Source organism: Chenopodium album, chromosome 5 (genome assembly GCF_948465745.1).
Source record: "Chenopodium album chromosome 5, dcCheAlbu1.1, whole genome shotgun sequence".
In the NCBI taxonomy this organism is placed as follows: Eukaryota; Viridiplantae; Streptophyta; class Magnoliopsida; order Caryophyllales; family Amaranthaceae; genus Chenopodium; species Chenopodium album.
Window position 1 is genome coordinate 2,084,125 of NC_137838.1, and position 18,588 is coordinate 2,102,712.

General features: G+C 36.2%; 2 protein-coding genes across 2 annotated transcripts; both read left to right on the plus strand.

Annotated features, from left to right (window-relative positions):
• The first annotated feature begins 440 nt into the window (after positions 1 to 440).
• LOC145631473 (putative fructokinase-7) lies at positions 441 to 4,438 on the plus strand. The gene is made up of 7 exons (XM_081683557.1): positions 441 to 689; positions 1,227 to 1,420; positions 2,015 to 2,227; positions 2,341 to 2,538; positions 2,650 to 2,787; positions 3,000 to 3,116; positions 4,034 to 4,438. The coding sequence occupies exons 1-7, from the start codon at positions 668 to 670 to the stop codon at positions 4,160 to 4,162; spliced, it is 1,011 nt and encodes a 336-aa protein (XP_081539683.1). The 5' UTR covers positions 441 to 667; the 3' UTR covers positions 4,163 to 4,438.
• A 3,220-nt stretch (positions 4,439 to 7,658) lies between these two features.
• On the plus strand, positions 7,659 to 12,252 carry LOC145630020 (uncharacterized). Its single transcript, XM_081682260.1, has 7 exons — positions 7,659 to 7,895; positions 7,974 to 8,005; positions 9,126 to 9,223; positions 9,507 to 9,589; positions 10,588 to 10,665; positions 10,746 to 10,844; positions 11,636 to 12,252. The coding sequence occupies exons 1-7, from the start codon at positions 7,806 to 7,808 to the stop codon at positions 11,906 to 11,908; spliced, it is 753 nt and encodes a 250-aa protein (XP_081538386.1). The 5' UTR covers positions 7,659 to 7,805; the 3' UTR covers positions 11,909 to 12,252.
• The last annotated feature ends 6,336 nt before the right edge of the window (positions 12,253 to 18,588 follow it).

Here is an 18,588-nt window from a genome sequence, read left to right on the forward strand (position 1 = left end):
TAATGTATATGAAACACAAGTGACGCAACATCAAGAAGTCATTTGTAAAGACAAACCTCATGTGACTGCTTTAATTTGATTAATTAGACGAACAATTATGTGACTATTGTATTATTATAATGATTACGAAATGAAGCCGATGCTATGACAAGGGCAATAATCAATCATCAATAACACATTTCTTTTGAAGACGTTTTTTAAAAAAAATATTTTCCAATTGAAAACCGTTTTTCCACAAATACTACAAAATCGCAAATACAATCAATCATACAAACCATGGAGTATAAAGAATAAAAAACAAAAGCAAAATAGAAGTGTGGTACATGCACAAACTAGCACGCCGCTGTTTTGTTGGTCAGCAAATTACTCTTTCCCCTGAAATAAAATCGAAATAAATAAAATAGAATAAAATAAAGGGGTTTGGTTTGGTCAATAAAGAATGCAACATTAACGGGGTATTGGTATTACTATTACATTTCTAATTTCATGAATCATCATAAATTCATACACAACCCAGATTTGTTTCTTACGACTCTCCAAAGATCCAACAACCTTCTCTTTCTCTCTGTCTCCTCTTTGCTGTACCAATAGCGTACCTTCTTTTTTTTTCTCTCTTTCTTCACCAATTTTTTCTCAACTACAAGGGTTTTATTGCTAACAATTTTTCATGGCTCATAATCCTTCTTCTGGTTGGTTTTCTTTTTTATTTCTTCTTGTTTTTTTTCCTGCATTTTTCTGCTTAATTTGATTGTTTTGTTATTAATTATTGTTTAGTTTTGCTATTGTGAAGTGGGGTTTTCCTCCTAATCTTTTTGGTATCTTAATTTGCATGTTGAATATACTCGTGATTTTGACTGTTTTAAATGATGATTTTGACAACTTTGATATGGGTTTTATTTAGTTTGAATATGATGTTTGATTCTAGATCAGATCATCATTATGTTTGTTGTAATTAGTTGTAATGATTTTAAGAGAATTTGGTTATATGATGATCTGGGTTATTAGTTTTTCAGTTCAATGATCAGAAAATCTCTGTTTATTACAGCTAAAATGCTGTTTAAATGTGTTAATTCCACCAAATTCTGCTATTTGAGTTTGTTACAAATCAAGAATCTAAAGAACATGAGTCAAATATGATGTTTGTATAGAAAGATTTATGTTATAGCTCATAGATGAATGATTATTATGATCGTTTATGAGTTGGAGTATATGGGTTCTTTTGGTAGGTACAAATGGTAAAATGAAGGATGATAAACCACTGGTGGTTTGCTTTGGGGAAATGCTGATTGATTTTGTGCCCACGGCTGCCGGAGTGTCGCTTGCTGAGGCACCTGCATTTGCTAAAGCTGCTGGTGGTGCTCCTGCTAATGTTGCTGTTGGAGTATCGCGATTAGGAGGTTCCTCAGCTTTTGTTGGAAAGGTAGAATTACTTCAATTTGGTCCTTTGTGTACTAATTCTGGATGTTTCAGTTTTTGGAACCTAGTTTAATGCTATTATGAAACATAATGAGTGAAGAGTTCATTGCTGATATATCCACATTGTTAACTGTGTTTGATGTTCATTTTTAGAGCACTCGGAGGAATATATTTAGAGGCTAAAGTTCTGTTAATCAGAAAAACTTTCTAAGCTTTGCCTTATTTGAGCAAAAGCAGATGTAATTTGTCCATGTTTTAATCACTGTGGAAGAAGCCGCTAAAAGATTGCTTTATGTTATTTGTCTAAGTATCTTACAGGGAAATGTTGGTAATCAGAAGTAATTTAGGATAATCAACTAACATATTACTCTTTGGTTCTCTGCACTTGTTTTTAGGTTGATTCCAGTGTGGCTATGTGTGGTTTCCAATGATATCTGATGAGCTGGCTGCTGCTCTCTATGTTTATTCTTTTCTGATTGTTTTTAGGATTATTGCCACCTTGTATATTGATTGAACATAATCTATGCTCACGAAGCAAAATATATTTCTACTGCTCTCTGTGTTTATGCTTTTCTGATTGTTTTTAAATTTTGATTAGGTGGGAAAGGATGAGTTTGGCTTCATGTTAGCTGACATTTTGAAGCAAAATAAAGTAAATAATTCAGGAATGAGATTTGATCCTGGGGCAAGGACAGCACTGGCTTTTGTTACTTTGAGAGCTGATGGAGAGCGTGAATTTCTCTTTTTCCGCAATCCAAGTGCTGACATGCTCCTTCAAGAATCTGAGCTCGATAAAGACCTACTTGAGAAGGTGTGTTATTGATGATTGAATTTTTTATATTTTATTTCCCTCTAGAAACTTGCTTGTTTCTTCTGTGGCTGCTTGGGAATTGAACTCTTACTGTGACTGTAATCTTAATGTAGGCAAGGATCTTGCACTATGGTTCAATTAGCTTGATAGAGGAACCTTGCAGATCAGCTCATCTTGCTGCGATGAAAATTGTGAAGAAGGCAGGTGGTTTCCTTTCTTATGATCCCAATTTGCGAAAGCAATTATGGTCATCAGAGGAAGCTGCTAGGGTTGGCATAATGAGCATATGGGAACAAGCTGATATGATTAAGGTATAAATTTCGGGAGGAAAAATCTTGAATTTTATATGAGCTGAAAATACTAATCTGCTAATCATGTTTAACTGTGCACATGTGATTTTAAGACTGTTATTTTTGCGGCAGGTAAGTGAAGACGAAATCACATTCTTGACTGGTGGTGAGGACCCATACGACGATAATGTTGTTATGAAGCTCTTTCATTCCAATCTTAAGCTCTTGATTGTGACTGAAGGGTCAGAAGGTTGCAGATACTACACTCAGGTAAGCAAGTTGATTAGGGCATTCTATACCTAGTACTGTATTTGTCCAATAATTCTCTTGAGATATCTTCTTGTCTGGTAATTGCTGCTTCATCTTTAAGCTAGTGAAATGCATGTAGTTAATGTTACTCTTGGTGAAATGATTATGGAATCTTTAGCTTCTTAACAATATTTCAAACTGACAAGAATTTTAACTATGCCCTTATTTTGCAGACGTTTAAGGGTAGGGTTGGTAGTGTGAAAGTTAAACCTGTGGACACAACCGGTGCAGGCGATGCATTTGTGGGAGGATTTCTAAACATTTTAGCCTCTGACTTGAAATTATTGAAGGTAATTAATTGCAGGGCATGAAAAATACTTTTATCATGCTTCAATTTGCCCATTAGGGCTTTCGTGTACTGTGTTTAATTTTTAATGCATTTTGTGCTGAATATATATGTATAATCATGTGCCGGGCATATCAGTATATTCTGATGCTCAATAAATTAATGATGATGATGCAACTGCTCATAGTGGACATATGCATGGAGCAGGCTGCTGGATGGGATAACTAGAACGATTTATTTATTCTTACTACCACACAAAACATACACTTGTACAGTATAAAAGAAGCTATATGGACCTTCCTATATATGCAAATGTGATGTAATGTAGTCAATGACAACATAATAAAATAATAATGTGAATAAGGACAGGTGTTTTTGCTTTAAGACATTGATTTTCTTCTGGATTGCCTATGACACATTTAGTTGATGGAAGATGCAGAGATGATCACTTGCAGCCTATGTTATTCTCCTAGATGATCTTGCTCTCTTAAATTTTAGTGCTATAAGTCCTACCTGTTTAAATCAAACTTTATAGCCGCTGAAACGTCCAGTTGCTGATTAAGGATTTAAGGTTTATTCTCGTTTGTCTATCTCCCTCTTGGTCTTGGGCCTAGCTGAGTATTTACATTGGAGGTAGCCTGTAGGTTGATTGAGACCAACCCAACCTGGCTTATGAGCCAATTGGTGACCACTGACCAGTCCCTTTTTATCTAGTCTGTCCCAACCAAGCCCTATTGTAGCTTGTCCGTGATCACATCTCTATTCTTTTTCTCTTCGACTTGGTAGTTGGTGCTGGCTGCCGCCGCCGCCTTGGTTTTTCAGTTAAATTAGCTTGTTGCCTTGATTGAATATAAATATGCAGTTCTGTGCAATTAGTTTGGCAATTTGTATTGGAAAGTTCAGTTTTAGCTCTTCTTGCAGGATGAAAAGCGGTTAAGGGATGCTTTGTATTTTGCAAATGCATGTGGTGCTGTTACGGTTACGAAGAGAGGAGCCATTCCTGGTTTGCCAACAAGAGATGAAGTCCTTGAAATCTTACAACAAGTGTGATACAAATTCTAGGCACATTCTTTTTTGAGTAATATTGTGTATTTGATGTAATTCTAGGTTGATAGTATACCCCTTTTAGGGTGCAAAATATATACAGTAGTTCTTTTTGTTTCAAATTACTATAGTTTTTTTCGGTTTTAAGTTGATAGGTTAATCCTATTTCAGACTAAGCAGAAGCTGTATCATCGCCAAGTTAATTCTTTTAGCTTGTTTGATGTTGGTGTATGATTGTATTGCACCATTATTTTCTGAATAAAAGGTATCATTCTTGTATTATATGTTTCGTAAAATTTTATTTTACGAAAACAGTATGGGTAGGACTGTAGGAGACTGTAGGAGAGTGCTGTTAATGCCAATGAAATTTGCTGTTTTGTATGATACTCAGTCCTATACGACTATACGGAGTTTTATCTTTCTTTTCTTAGATTGTGAATGTTATCAGTGCTTATGCTCCCCAAGTGGGTTTAGATGCAGAAGAGAAACGACAATTTTGGGAGGACCTAGACGAGGTGGTGCAGGGTGTCCACCACTCAGAGAAGTTATATATTGGAGGGGATCTAAATGGGCACGTTGGGGCGAGCCGAGATGGCTATGAGAGTGTCCATGGAGGCTTTGGGTATGGGCAGAGGGACGCCGGTGGTGAAGCTATTATGGATTTTGCCCAATCATATGATTTAATTTTGGCTAATACTTGGTTTAAGAAGAGGGATTCACACTTGATAACTTTTCGGAATGGAGCAAATGCAACTCAAATAGACTTCCTGCTCACAAGGAGCAAAGATAGACAAAGTTGCATAAACTGTAAGGTTATCCCAGGGGAGAGTGTGGTCACCCAACACCGGCTATTGGTAATGACTATTCGTCTGAAAGAGAAGGCGAAGAAAAAAGTTAGACAAGAAGAACCAAGGATAAGATGGTGGACCCTAAGGGATGCAAAAGCTAAGGTTTTTACAGAAAAGGTAATTGAAGAAGCGGATTGGGATGGAGAGGTGGATCCGGACATGACTTGGTTACGAATGAAGAACTGTTTCCTAAGAGTGGCCAAAGAGGTCTTAGGGGAAGTAAGGGGAAGAACTTCGGTACAGAGAGATACTTCGTGGTGGAATGAAGAGGTGAAAGCAGTAATTAAGCAAAAAAGGGAATGCTATCAAGCCTTAGGAAAATGTAGGAGTGATGAAACCTTTGCAGCGTATAAGGAGGCTAAGAGTAAGACAAAGGCAGCTGTTCGCCAAGCAAAAGAAAAGGCATATCAGGAGGTTTATGAAAAGCTTGATTCCAAGGAGGGAGAAAGGATCATTTATAAGATGGCAAAGAGAAGACAAGAGGCAAGGAAGGATATTGGCATGGTGAAGTGTGTCAAAGATAAGAACCAAATGGTCCTAGTGCAAGAGGAGGGCATCAAGGACAGGTGGAAGGGGTACTTCGATGAATTATTTAATGGAAGTAATGGAGTTGTGATAGGAGATACCTCTATGAGTGATGAAGAAATCAACATGGAGTATGTGCGAAGGATTAGGAGAGTAGAGGTGGAGATTGCACTGAGGAAGATGAAACCTAAGAAGGCGGTTGGCCCTGATGGGGTACCGATAGAGGTGTGGAGGTGTTTGGGTAAGATTGGTATTGATTGGTTAACAAACCTTTTCAACAAGATATGGACGGCTACAAGGATCCCACAAGATTGGAGGAAGAGCACCTTGGTCCCGGTTTATAAAAACAAAGGAGACGCTCAAGATTGTTCTAACTATCGAGGAATTAAGCTTATGAGCCATACTATGAAGTTGTGGGAAAGGGTGATTGAACAAAGGTTGAGGGCATGCACAAGCATTTCAGATAACCAATTTGGTTTTATGCCTGGGAGATCTACTATGGAGGCAATCCATTTGATAAGACAAATGATGGAGTTTTATAGGGTAAAGAAGAAAGATCTTCATATGGTCTTTATTGATTTAGAGAAGGCATATGACAAGGTGCCAAGAGAGATACTTTGGTGGGCAATGTTGAAGAAAGGTATCCCATGAAGGTATGTAGACCTAGTTAAGGATATGTATCGGGATGTGTCAACAAATGTGAGGACATGCGGAGGGTTGACAAAAGATTTCCCTATTACAATCGGATTGCATCAAGGGTCTGCATTAAGCCCTTTTCTTTTTGCAACGGTTCTAGATGAATTAACTAGACCAATTCAAGATGAGGTTCCATGGTGTATGCTGTTCGCAGATGATATCGTTTTGGTGGATGAGACTAAGGATGGGGTTAATGTCAAGTTGGAGCAATGGAGGCAAAGGTTGGAATCTAGAGGGTTTAAGCTAAGTCGGAGTAAGACTGAATATTTGGTATGTCGTTTTGGCACTCAGAGGGGGACAAGCAATGAAGTGGTGAGTTTGGATGGAAAGGATTTGACCATGAGTGAATGTTTTAAGTACCTAGGGTCGATCATCCAGAAGAATGGTGACATTGATCAAGACGTGACCCACAGGATTAAGTCAGGGTGGCTTAAATGGAGAGCGGCCACGGGAGTGTTATGCGACCGCAGCATTCCCTTAAAGTTGAAGGGAAAATTCTACAGGACTGCCATAAGACCAGTGTTGCTCTATGGTACAGAATGTTGGGCTTCTAAGAAAGAGCATATTAAAAAGATGGAGGTTACGGAAATGCGCATGTTAAGGTGGATGTGTGGAAACACTTTAAGAGATAGAATCAGAAATGAGGTTATTCGCAAGAAAGTAGGTGTGGCGGGCATTGTAGATAAATTAAGGGAAAATCGTCTGCGTTGGTTTGGACATGTAAGACGGAGACCCGAGGGTGCACCGGTGCGAAGAGTGGAAGAGTGGGACCATGGAGGGATTAAACGAGGAAGAGGGAGACCAAAGATGACTTGGTTGGAAGGAGTGAGGAAGGATATGAAGTGCATGGATTTACGTGAGGATGAAGTTTTGGATCGTAAGGGATGGAGGAGAAAGATTTATGTTGATGACTACACGGAATAATCAAATTTGGTTCATGTTAGCCGACCCCACTTTTGGGATTAAGGCTTTGATTGATTGATTGATTGATTGATCTTACCTTATGAAAGTATTACAACAATGTAATTTAGTAATTGTGCTTGGACACTTCGACAAGTTAGACATTTTCAAAACTTTTATGAACTTCTTAAAATCATATTAGATCATGATCATGTAATAGTTGAAACCCGAATATGAATTGCTAGCCAATAGCCCTATAGGGGAAGATGTATTTTCACCATACAAAAAATGGTTATATATGGAGTAGTAAATTGCTAACGTTATAGCGAGTTAGCAAGATTCTATTCGATAATTAGAGATGTTAACAATAAGTTCGTACATTGACAAGCGTGACATAAGAAATTGCTAACGTAGAGTACTCCGTGTAATTTTATTTTAACAAAAGGTTTGGCCATTGACCATCCGGATTTGATGTAATGATCCACGTGAAGTCTAAAAGCAGTTGTATTTCCCAAATCCCCATTATCAATCCAATTGCTGCATCACACTAATCTATCCCACTTGATTACGCTAACATTTTTACAATCTTCATTCATTCTTCATCCCTTTCCATTAATCATAATTAATCACCAGATCTACCTCCATTTTTGTGTTCTTCCTGAAGATCCAACAATTCAACAATGGCGAACAATGCTAATCCCTCGCTAATGTCGGAGATTGGCCCCGATGGTCTCTTTCGTGAAGCTCCTGTCATCGCTTACACTGAAAAGGTTTCTCTCTCCTCTCTTTTTTTCTTCCGGTTTTTTTAATCTCATTTTCTAATGTTAGGTTTTTGGCGTTCATGATAGATTATCGAGCAGGAAAAAGTTCAACTCCAGAAGTAAGTTTTTATTCTTTTTTTTTTGGTTGATTTTAACTTAATTAGTTGCGTTATTGAGCATAATTCAAGTTGCATTTGTGAAATGAGTGCAAATTGATCAGGAATTTGTGAAAAAATTGCGCACTTGTAGTTTGATTGTTCTAAATTTGCTAGCGTTCGTTGAATTGAGTGATCAAGATTTGAGTAGTGATCCTACTATTCAAGATTTGTGCAGTGTTGCTTTGATTAATGACTTTGATTATGCTAGTGATCAATTTTCTTTTGAACATTTTGTGAAATGAGTGAAATTTGTGCTGAATTGCTGTAAAATTGAAATCATCAAATTATTAAGCTTGCGACTACACGACTACTATAGAGGTTTGGCTTATTACACTGTCGACCAAACTTCTTTTTAAATTTGCATTGCAAAACCAGTAAAACTTGTGCTGAAGGCTGTGAGAATTGAAAAGCCGAAGTTTGTTGGATTACTACAGGGGATTGGCATTGGCTTACTGTGTCGTTGACTCTTGAGTATCCGATGTTGAGTTATGAAGAAAGCCAAGACAAGCCATTGAGCTAGCATCATCTTTGTCTTTTATAACCACCATAAGATAAGAATATAGTGTGCTAAAGGTTTTTGATCATTCTTGTATTATAAAACCAGTGAATTTGTGCTTGCAAATGAGTGGAAGTCATGTTAAAGACGGTGACAGTTGAAATCCTGAAGCTTATTACTATAAAGCATTTGCTTATACAGTTATACTTCATACGAAGTATGTTGTTGTGAGGCTTATATATGTGCAGTATTACTTGCAAGTATCAAACTCTAATTAGAGAAGTCATTGAGCTGGTATCAAACTCTTGCGTTTAAAGGACCTTTTTTTGTTCGTAAGAAGCTGTAGGCTTCATTGCTTCATGGTCTATCTCAGCATGAGGAATCACGTTTGTTGACCGAATGTGTGGAACAATTGCCTTTTCGCTATTAATTATATTTATGAAAAGAGGAATAGCATTAACCAGACATGTATTGCATTGATCATATATGTCATTGTTTTACTTTGTGATTGTAGTGTGTTGTATATTGCTACATCCTTGCATGGATGCTGGTCTTATTGGATCTTCTTTTTGCTGCATTTGTCAGATATATAGAGGAAAATTATTCAAAAATTCGTGATGTTGAACGTGAATTTGCCAACCTCAATTTGGAGCTGAAACTTACGGCAGGATCAAAGCATGCAGGTTAGCTTTGCTACATATACTGTTGACCTTAATTATTTTGACGAGCCTTCCTCCTATCTCTATACATGTTTAGAATGGAATTAGTTTAAGAGATTGCATTAAATCAATGGTTAAGAATCGAGGAGGATGCCGAAGTAAAACAATGTAAGCTTGTGCATCTACCAACTTTTTACACCAATCAACTTGGAATATATGAAAGTGGTAAAAAGAACAAACGTTGTTGAATAGTGGCGGATTTTTTTGGGGAATGTCTAAAAAGAAATTCATTTGCTGATATCTGCAGCATTTGAACACTTGAGAAAGAAGATTGAGCTTCAAAATGAGCAAATTAAAGCGGCTAAGATCAAGGAAGAACAAGCAAAAAAGGTTCTTACTTCTTTACTTGAGTTGGCAGTTACACTGTTAGATGTTCTTCAGATCCTACCACCTCATTGGTTTGGTATTATTGTTTTTAGAGTCAGTAAGTGACCCTTTTTAAATTATTAAATCAATTTTTTTCCCCCCTGTTAATTTGTGAAAGAAGGATAAGATCGTTCAATTGTTATCTGTGAAGTACTGTATTAGTCTGTTTATTTGTGAGTTGTGACTAGACATTAGTTTGGAACTTAGACTCTGATAGATATTGCTTCAATTTGAAATCATGTTGGACTACCATCGGAGAACATATCTACATCTTCTTTAGATTGATCTTTTGTCATCTAAAATTGTTGCAATTTTATTGCTTTTATGTCTCTCAAATTCATTCCTTTTGCACCATGGTTGCATACTTGTGTATCTATGGGTTTACCAAAGCAATATGAGGAAGAGAGTGGATTATTGTATGCTATTTTGTGACAACGCAGTTTGGGTGGATAAAATGGGAAGAGTGTTTATGATAAGTTAGAAATTTTGAAAAGAATAAGAAAAAAACATTAGAATCACAAAGTTATTTAAAGCTTCTGGCTGTGTTGAAAAAAATGCCTACTTATAGTTAAAGTTTTAGCAGGGTGGGATACCTCGACCTTGCGATCAAAAGTTAAACAAAGATGATACCAAAAGTATAGCCTTTTCTAATTAAGGAGACATTTATCTCAAGGGAATATTTGTGTGTGTGTTGGAGGGGGGAGGGGGGGTGGGGAGTAAGTTTTTACAATTTCCATACGACTCCTTTTGTGTCTTTTCTCAAGAGCAATAACAAGTTTTTTAAGAATCCTGTGAAATTGCGCCGGTATACTGGATTGTTATCTCTGTCCTTTTTATTACTAGATTTGTGTACCAAATGCACCATATTTTGGAATATATATACCATGTTTCTGTATCAATGCGTTTGATTTGTTATATTCAATTTTACAAATTGTGTTGGCCGAATATTTTCTGAATGCCAGGTATGGGAGGCTGCTTTAAAAGTTGTGCAGGATGAAGAATTAGTTAAGCAGAAGCTATGTGAGGACCTGAACCAATTGGTATATCCATATACCTCGTGTTTTATGTGCTTGATTACTTGTATGTATGTGCTGTTTTCTGATGCCGCTATCTATACTAGGTCCAAGAAAGCAGTAACTCCCAGTATGCAAGACTCGAGCAGTTGAAAAGGCGGCTAGAAGCTTTGAATCCAGGAAGAGCGTCAACATCTACTATGCCTGTATGTTGTTTCCGATATGCGCGTTGTTTGGAGATGTTGTTTTCTTTGCTGGTTAAAGGTTATCAAAATGGAATCTGTTCACGGTCTTTGTTCTGCAGCACTCTGTTCTATTCTTTTTGAGGATATTGCAAGAATTTAGATAAATGTGTTTCCTTTCACACAATCAATATCAACGGGATTGTTTTTCATTAGCTTGCTGTCCTAGTAAGCATGAAGCTGCTCCCACTCTATTTCTGCTTCAATATATTTTTTATTTAATAATTTTGGGGGCCGGGGGGAGTGATTGGAGAAGGTGGAAATCTGGCTTTGCTTCTATAATGACTCCTTTTGTGTAATTATACTGGTTATATGTTCTTTGTCTGAGTTTCGCAATGAATTGTTGAACGTTCTTTATTAGAGCCATTAAAGTGATTAAACTACTTCTCTAGAAGATATATAGGGTAGACTGCATGCGACAAATCAGTATTGTGGAATTATTGATCGCATCAACCTACTGAGGTTAGATTTATGGGATGCAGGGAGAGTGTGTGCACTCTTCACTTTGACTTTTCACCTCCCCATATGTAGAGTCATCCATTTTAACAGGACTTTTGAAGGAGAAAGAGTCGTATAAGTAGTAAATAATAGCAGAAATCGATATTAGTTTTATTAAAAATTTAAAACAACTGATATATGTGGTGTAGGTTTTGGATGAGGAAGCAGTATATATGTTCTACTTGTGCTGACAAAGATGGATGATTTATGGGTGCTAAGACTGAGTTTCTGTTTGATGTTGTAATGAAATTTTGCAGGATAGCACGCCAAATAATGCATCAGCTGCTGCTTTGACGCAAGAAGTAAATGGGGTGGTTTCAAACACTCCAAGTCAAGGAAATGATGAAACTCATGAAAGTGTACCCACTGTTACTGCTCATAATCAACCACCTAGTGCTGATGGAGAAGGAAGAGGGAAGAAGAAAAACCTATTACAAGGAAAAGGAAGAGGAGTTGGGGCATTGTCAAAAGGGAGAGGGTCTGTGACTGGCTGGACTGGTTCTGGGTTTGACGTGGATACTAGAAGTTGAGTGGATCTCAGTGGCATGTCAAGGTTTGTGATGAGAAAAGTGTCTCAGATTATGTGCAAAAGGTACTCTTATTTATTTTAGATTCTTTACATCCTGTTATAGTTTGGATTAGATCTTCATTTGTGAATAGTGATTGTCTCATTTACATTAGATTTTAGATGTTAGAATATCTGATTGCAGTTCAAACTCATATCAATAAAGTTAGCTGCTTAAGCAATTTGTCTTGTGAGTCGGTTTATTGTTGGCTGTAGTTCATTTGTAAATTGTGCTTTTCTGCTGGTCAGACTTATCTTGGGATGAATTCACCTTGATACTTCAGATCAATAATATTTCTTTTTCTCTAATTTTGGTGCTTTTCTCATGAGCTTTGCTATCACCGCGTTGTCTGTATATCTCCGCCTTTAGGTCTATATAAACCTTTTTACTACTTTTTAAATCCAAATGATCATTTGTGTATATCTCCTCCTTTAGCTCATAAAGTTGCACATGGAATGGGTAGCAACTTACAAGAGAGACATTTAGGCTGGCCAGCTGGACTAATTTGTTCTCACTTTTGATCAGCATCATGTTTGTAGGATGTTTTTGTGATTTCATCTTAAACTTCATGTGTGCTTGATGGCCTTGATTTAAATCTTTCTTTTCTCCAAATAGGGGGGATTTTGCAATTTGTTCTTGGGTGGTACTGAAGTTTTCAACTTAGTTAGTTGTATAGTTCATTCGTAAGATGTAGGCCTCATTGCAGCAAAACCCTCACGGCCATCCTTCAAACCTGTAGAATTTAGTAAATACATATAGTCACTTAAGAGCATAGTAACTTGTGAGACTTTTGAACTTTCTATATCTGGAGCAAACTGTATTAGGAGTCTTAGGATCTTTTTTTTTTTTTTGGCAGCAGGATAAACAAGATTATTAAAAAAAAAAAAAACAGTACATGATATTAAGATGATCTGGATCCTGGGTCTTATTAATACTTTAAAAAAAAATTATAATGTTGTGCTCTTTAAAAGCCCTAATCGCTAAGATGAGTTAACAATGCCTGAGCTGAATTAAGATGATCAGTTTTATCAATTCTCTCGTCTAGATATGAGGTATAGGAGGTATGAGGAAAATGGGGAGAAACAAGAGTTAAGGCTGGAATAGATCCCTTTGTTTGTCCTCACAGGAAGGGGGAGTGAGGCAAAAGAAAGACAAATCTCCAGGTATAGTCATGGCTGAATATCAACATTCAACAATCACGTCAAAACCTGGAAGAAATTGTACTCTTACCAGCCAAGCCTTCCCCATTATAAATACGGAAATATATCCAGAAATTAGAAAGATCTGAGTGAAATTAAAACCCTAACGCCCCACCACCACCACCACCACCAAAAAAAAATAAAGAAAATTCCAAAGTGGAAAATGACTGATGATATAATGATGGAGCTCTGAATGTAGTACAAGTACTGGGTCATATTTTTCTGTTTTCATCGCATTCAATTTTTGGCAGCTTATATCAAGCTGACGCAAAAGGTCCACCACCAGCTATAAAATTCACAGGACTGTAATATCCTTAAAGGACATTAGATAGAGGGTTGAATGTGATAGTTATTTTATTTGGAACCCAGATTCTGTTTTTAAACAGCTAGTCAACATTCAATTTTCAGGCAATTACCATTACCTTCACAGTTTCACTATCTATTCTTGTTTCTATGGGTTAATGTTGTATCCTGTTGGTACTTTTCTGTTATGAGAAACTTAGGGGTATAGAAAGTAGATTTGTCTAATGGTTTGGTTTGAGTAGGTAATTTCATGTTTAGGCCAGGTTGTTTTGGGTTGATTTTCTGGATCGATTTTACATTTAGGGTTTCAAGTTGAGAGACGGCTTTTGAACTAGGCTACAGCTAGGGTGGGCTGGTTGGTATAGTTTTTCGTACGTGATTGTTTGATTTACATTGAAATTTGGTTGACAAAAACAATTTGCACTTCATGCACTTCCTAATACTTCATAAGTTCGACTACCTACAAAATAGGGAAAGTTGTCTATTGAGTTCTGCACTTTCATTTAGCAATTTAAAAGGAGTTATGTGGGTTAAAATTGAATGACTTGTACGGTGTGGCAATGAACAGTCCAAAACTCAGCCTATAAATGATCCTGAAAAAATATCGTGAGGGTAATATTGAACTGAGGATGCAGGAGGACAAATTGATGAAAGAGTGTGAGTGAATGTGGAAGATGCAAAGTAGAATATTTTCCTAAAAAACCTTCATTTACTTTTTTGCATTTTCAGAAGTTTTTTCATCTTGATGCACCAATTAAATTGACCAAGTAGAATCTCTGCATTTTCTGCTGCTTGAATGAATGCATAATAAGTTACCAATTCAAAATAAGTTAGACGTAATTACTGCACTTCACATCTTGAGAGTGATAGTTGTTTCTCTTCATGCATGCCACAATCATTTTTTTTGCTGACAATTACACACCTGAATTCCCCTTTTTTGGGCTCCTAAGTCCTAAGATTCACCTTTTTTTTGTTATGCATTTTTACCCCGTTTGATTTCCTTACTTGGTAGTAATTGTGGACAATAATGTAGACGGTATTCGATTCTAAGTGTAGTATAAATGTATAATGCACATCCCTCGCCTAGACTTTACCACCCAAGGCTAGCTCCTTTATCGGTGATTGTGAATTGGTGCATTTTTAACTTTCGGGGTCATTATGACTTATGATCACCTTCATCATGAATTCATCATTAGTCAATGACAAAGATCAAAGTATCTATATGTTGATTTTCTTATCTTTATCTACCTGATTTTCATTGGTCAAAATAGGAATCTTGGTTATTTTGCAATATTTTGTTCAACATAATATCTTCAACACAAACATGGGAAAGGGCAAAGCTCTTGGAAGCTGTAAATAAATCTTCTCTTGATTCAGTATAAAAAATTAATTGACTTCTAAGTTGTAAAGAATAGTGATTTCAACAACTTTCTTTGAATTTGAGTTCGATCATGAGCTGCATTATCCTACTTGTCGAGCAATAAATGCGAACCCGCTTCAATTGAATGGCAATCCCAATATATGGTCAGTCAAAAATATCAATATCTTACTGTCGATTTTTTTTTAAACTAAATTTTCAAAACTTTTATTTTAAATTATAAGCATAAACTCTGAGAATTCGAGCAACACAGATTTTTTTTTTCTTTTTTCCTTCTATTAATCAATCACTTTATCACTCCGTTTTTCTTGATTTATTTTTCCATGTTTTCTAAATCTTTATATTCTTTTGAATTCTCCACTTTCATATTAAAATGTAATTTACTGAAGCTCGTCTGAGAGTATTTACTGCATTCTGTACCTCTGCAACACGTTGAAGCCACTATCTTACCCCATTTAACTTCCAACTTTTCTCTACTTAAAAAAACTAATCAAAAAATAAATAAATAAATAAAAATCCCACCAATATCATCTTCATTAAAAAAAAAAAAAAAGTTATGGCACTTCTTACTGACAGGTTTATCATCACTTTCGGTTTCATAGAAGAGTCAGTTCCACCTAAGAAGAGAGAAAAGGGAAGTGTCACTTTTATCCCATCTTTCCCTTTCTTTTAGTGATCTCACATTATTAGCCTCAAGAAAACAGTTCATTTGTCTTAGGGCACAGCCGCACAGGGGCAAAGGGCATCAGAGTAGGGGTGTTAATGAGCCGACTTGGACACGAGTTCCACTTGTAACACTTAATGAACCGAGCTAGATAAAAAAACTGAAATCGACATTGTATTAGAAAAAGTTACCAGCTTCACAATACCTGTTTCACAATACTTAATTATCCTGGCAGAGTTTGTTTATTTTTGTTTTCGGACAAAATCACACAAAATTGAAGGTAATTCTTGCAAAATAAAGTTAAAGGAAAACAAAACAAAACAGGATCTGCTGCTAAACATCTGTAAAATTGTAAAGAGTACTACACTACTACTGTACAAAAAAGCTCTCTTTTACTCCTAAAAATTACTCCGTAAAACTCATAGTAGCATTATAATATACCAAAAATACAGAGTACTACGGAGTAGTAGTAAAGTTTTCCTTTAATTTTACCTCTTTATATTTGTACTGACATCTGCAAAATTAGAGTGTTCTTTCTGATACAATAGTAATTAATAGGTAAATACATGTAAGAAACTCTGCAGTTTTGTCCCTATAGTTTAATTTATTGAATATATTTTCACTATACATCTTTGTCTTCCATTTTTCTCATTGAATTCTATGAAATGACAATTCATAACACCATCTATTAACTACTCGTACGTCTGCTTTTATAGTATGGCAATTGTAATAATGCCAATGCTCAAAACTCCCGAAAATTCTGTGACTTGTTGACTCTTTCCTTCTTCAGTACTTGTATTTTTTATTTATAGCATTAACCTATCTTTGTTTCCCTTCTAAAACTTGTAGAAGTTACATTTTTCACCCTTCAATTTTAACCTTGTACTTCTATGTAACCTTTCATCCAATCCGATTCCATCCGCCTTGTGTATTGTCAACAACATATTATGGAGTATATAATAACCATTTTATAGGATCCGCTTATCTTATTAGGCATACCCCAAAGTTCTAAACTCGTATTAGGAGGAGAGTCAGACAACATTAAACTTCAGTATTTTGTACTCCGTACATATATACTACCTCTGTTTCTTATTATGTGCAACAAAGGAATATTTTATAATATCCCTTTGTTGTACGTTATAAGAAACGGAGGTAATAAGTAATATTGAAAATCAACTTACATTATAAAACAAAATACCCTATTTAATGTATATCATCAATTTTGCATGGAGAGAATATTGAAGAGCAAACCATAGGAAAAGGCAAAACTAACAAACCACCAAAAATGAAGGAATCTGTTATGAAATATATAGAAATTAGAGGATTAAGAGAAGAAGGTAATAAGAGAAGTATTACTACTTTTATGTATTACTCTTGGTAATATTTTTTTTGTGTATCATACAAGTGAAATTACATGGCTATTTATAGTAGTAAAAACCACTATTACATTGTGGGCTATAACCTTAGAGGGTGGCAATTAGGGTTGGCTACTACATTAAATGTAATGAAGAAATTGGAGTGTGGACATTCACACCTTGACTAAATTAATTAACTCTTAACACTCCCCCTTGAATGTCCATACAGAATAGGGTATATGTTGCCTCGTTAAAACCTTGCTAGGTAAAACCCTTTAGGATAAAAGCCATAGCTAAGGGAAAAGAGTACAACAATATATTACTATATGCTTTAGTGTACTGCCTCATTAAAAACCTTGTCAGGAAAAACCCATTGGGATAAAAACCTGATCGAAGGGAAAAAGAGTGCAGTGCATATAATGCTCCCCCTGATTTTAACATAGTTTATGAAGACGACGCATCCCAATCTTGTGGACCAACCGCTCAACACTCTTCGAAGGTAGGGACTTAGTAAACAAGTCTGCAAGATTATCAGATGATTGGATCTGTTGGACATTTATCTTCTCTTCCTTCTGCAAATCGTGTGTAAAGAACAGTTTTGGGGATATATGTTTATTCCTATCACCTTTAATATATCCTTCAGTTACTTGTGCGATACATGCAGTATTGTCTTCGTAAATGATGGTTGGACTTTTAGTTACTTCTTTCATCCCACATTCTTCTTGGATATTGCCGATCATTGACCTTAGCCATACACACTCACGTCCTGCTTCATAAAGGGCAATCAACTCAGCATGATTTGATGATGTCGCAGTTAAGGTTTGCTTTGTTGATTTCCAAGAAATTGCAGTTCCACCATAGGTGAACAGATATCCAGTTTGTGACTTGGCGTTTTGTGGGTCTGATAGATATCCAGCATCTGCATATCCGATGAGGGTGGCATCTTGCCTTGATTGATAAAACAAACCAAGATCTTTTGTTCCTCGTAGATATCGTAGTAAGTGTCTTACTCCTTTCCAGTGTCTCTTCGTTGGTGTGTTGCTAAACCTGGCTAACAAATTCACAGAAAAAGCTATGTCTGGTCTAGTATTGTTAGCTAGATACATTAGAGCCCCAATTGCACTTAGATATGGTACTTCAGGACCAAGGACATCCTCGTTTTCCTCTCGAGGTCTAAATGGATCATATTTCATAGTCAAAGACTGAACAATCATCGGGGTGTTTGTTGGGGTCGCTTTGTCCATGAAAAAACGTTTTAACACTCTTTCGGTGTAGTTAGACTGATGGACGAAAATACCATTATTTAAGTGCTCAATTTGCAATCCAAGGCAAAATTTAGTTTGTCCAAGGTCTTTCATCTCAAATTCTTTCATCAAGTATTTTGCAGTTATTTCAAGTTCATTTGGGGTTCCAATGATATTCAAGTCATCAACATAAACTGCAACAATTGCAAACCCTGATTGTGATCTCTTAATGAAAACACAAGGACTGATTTGATTATTCTTGAACCCTTCTTTCATAAGGTATTCACTAAGACGATTATACCACATCCTCCCAGACTGTTTTAATCCATAAAGTGACCTTTTTAATTTTATGGAAAGTAAATGTCTAGGCTTGTGGTTTACTGGTAATTTTAGTCCATCTGGGACTTTCATATAAATATCTGTATCGAGTGACCCATATAAATATGCGGTCACTACATCCATCAATCGCATCTTTAGTCCTTCTGAGACTGTCAAGCTTAC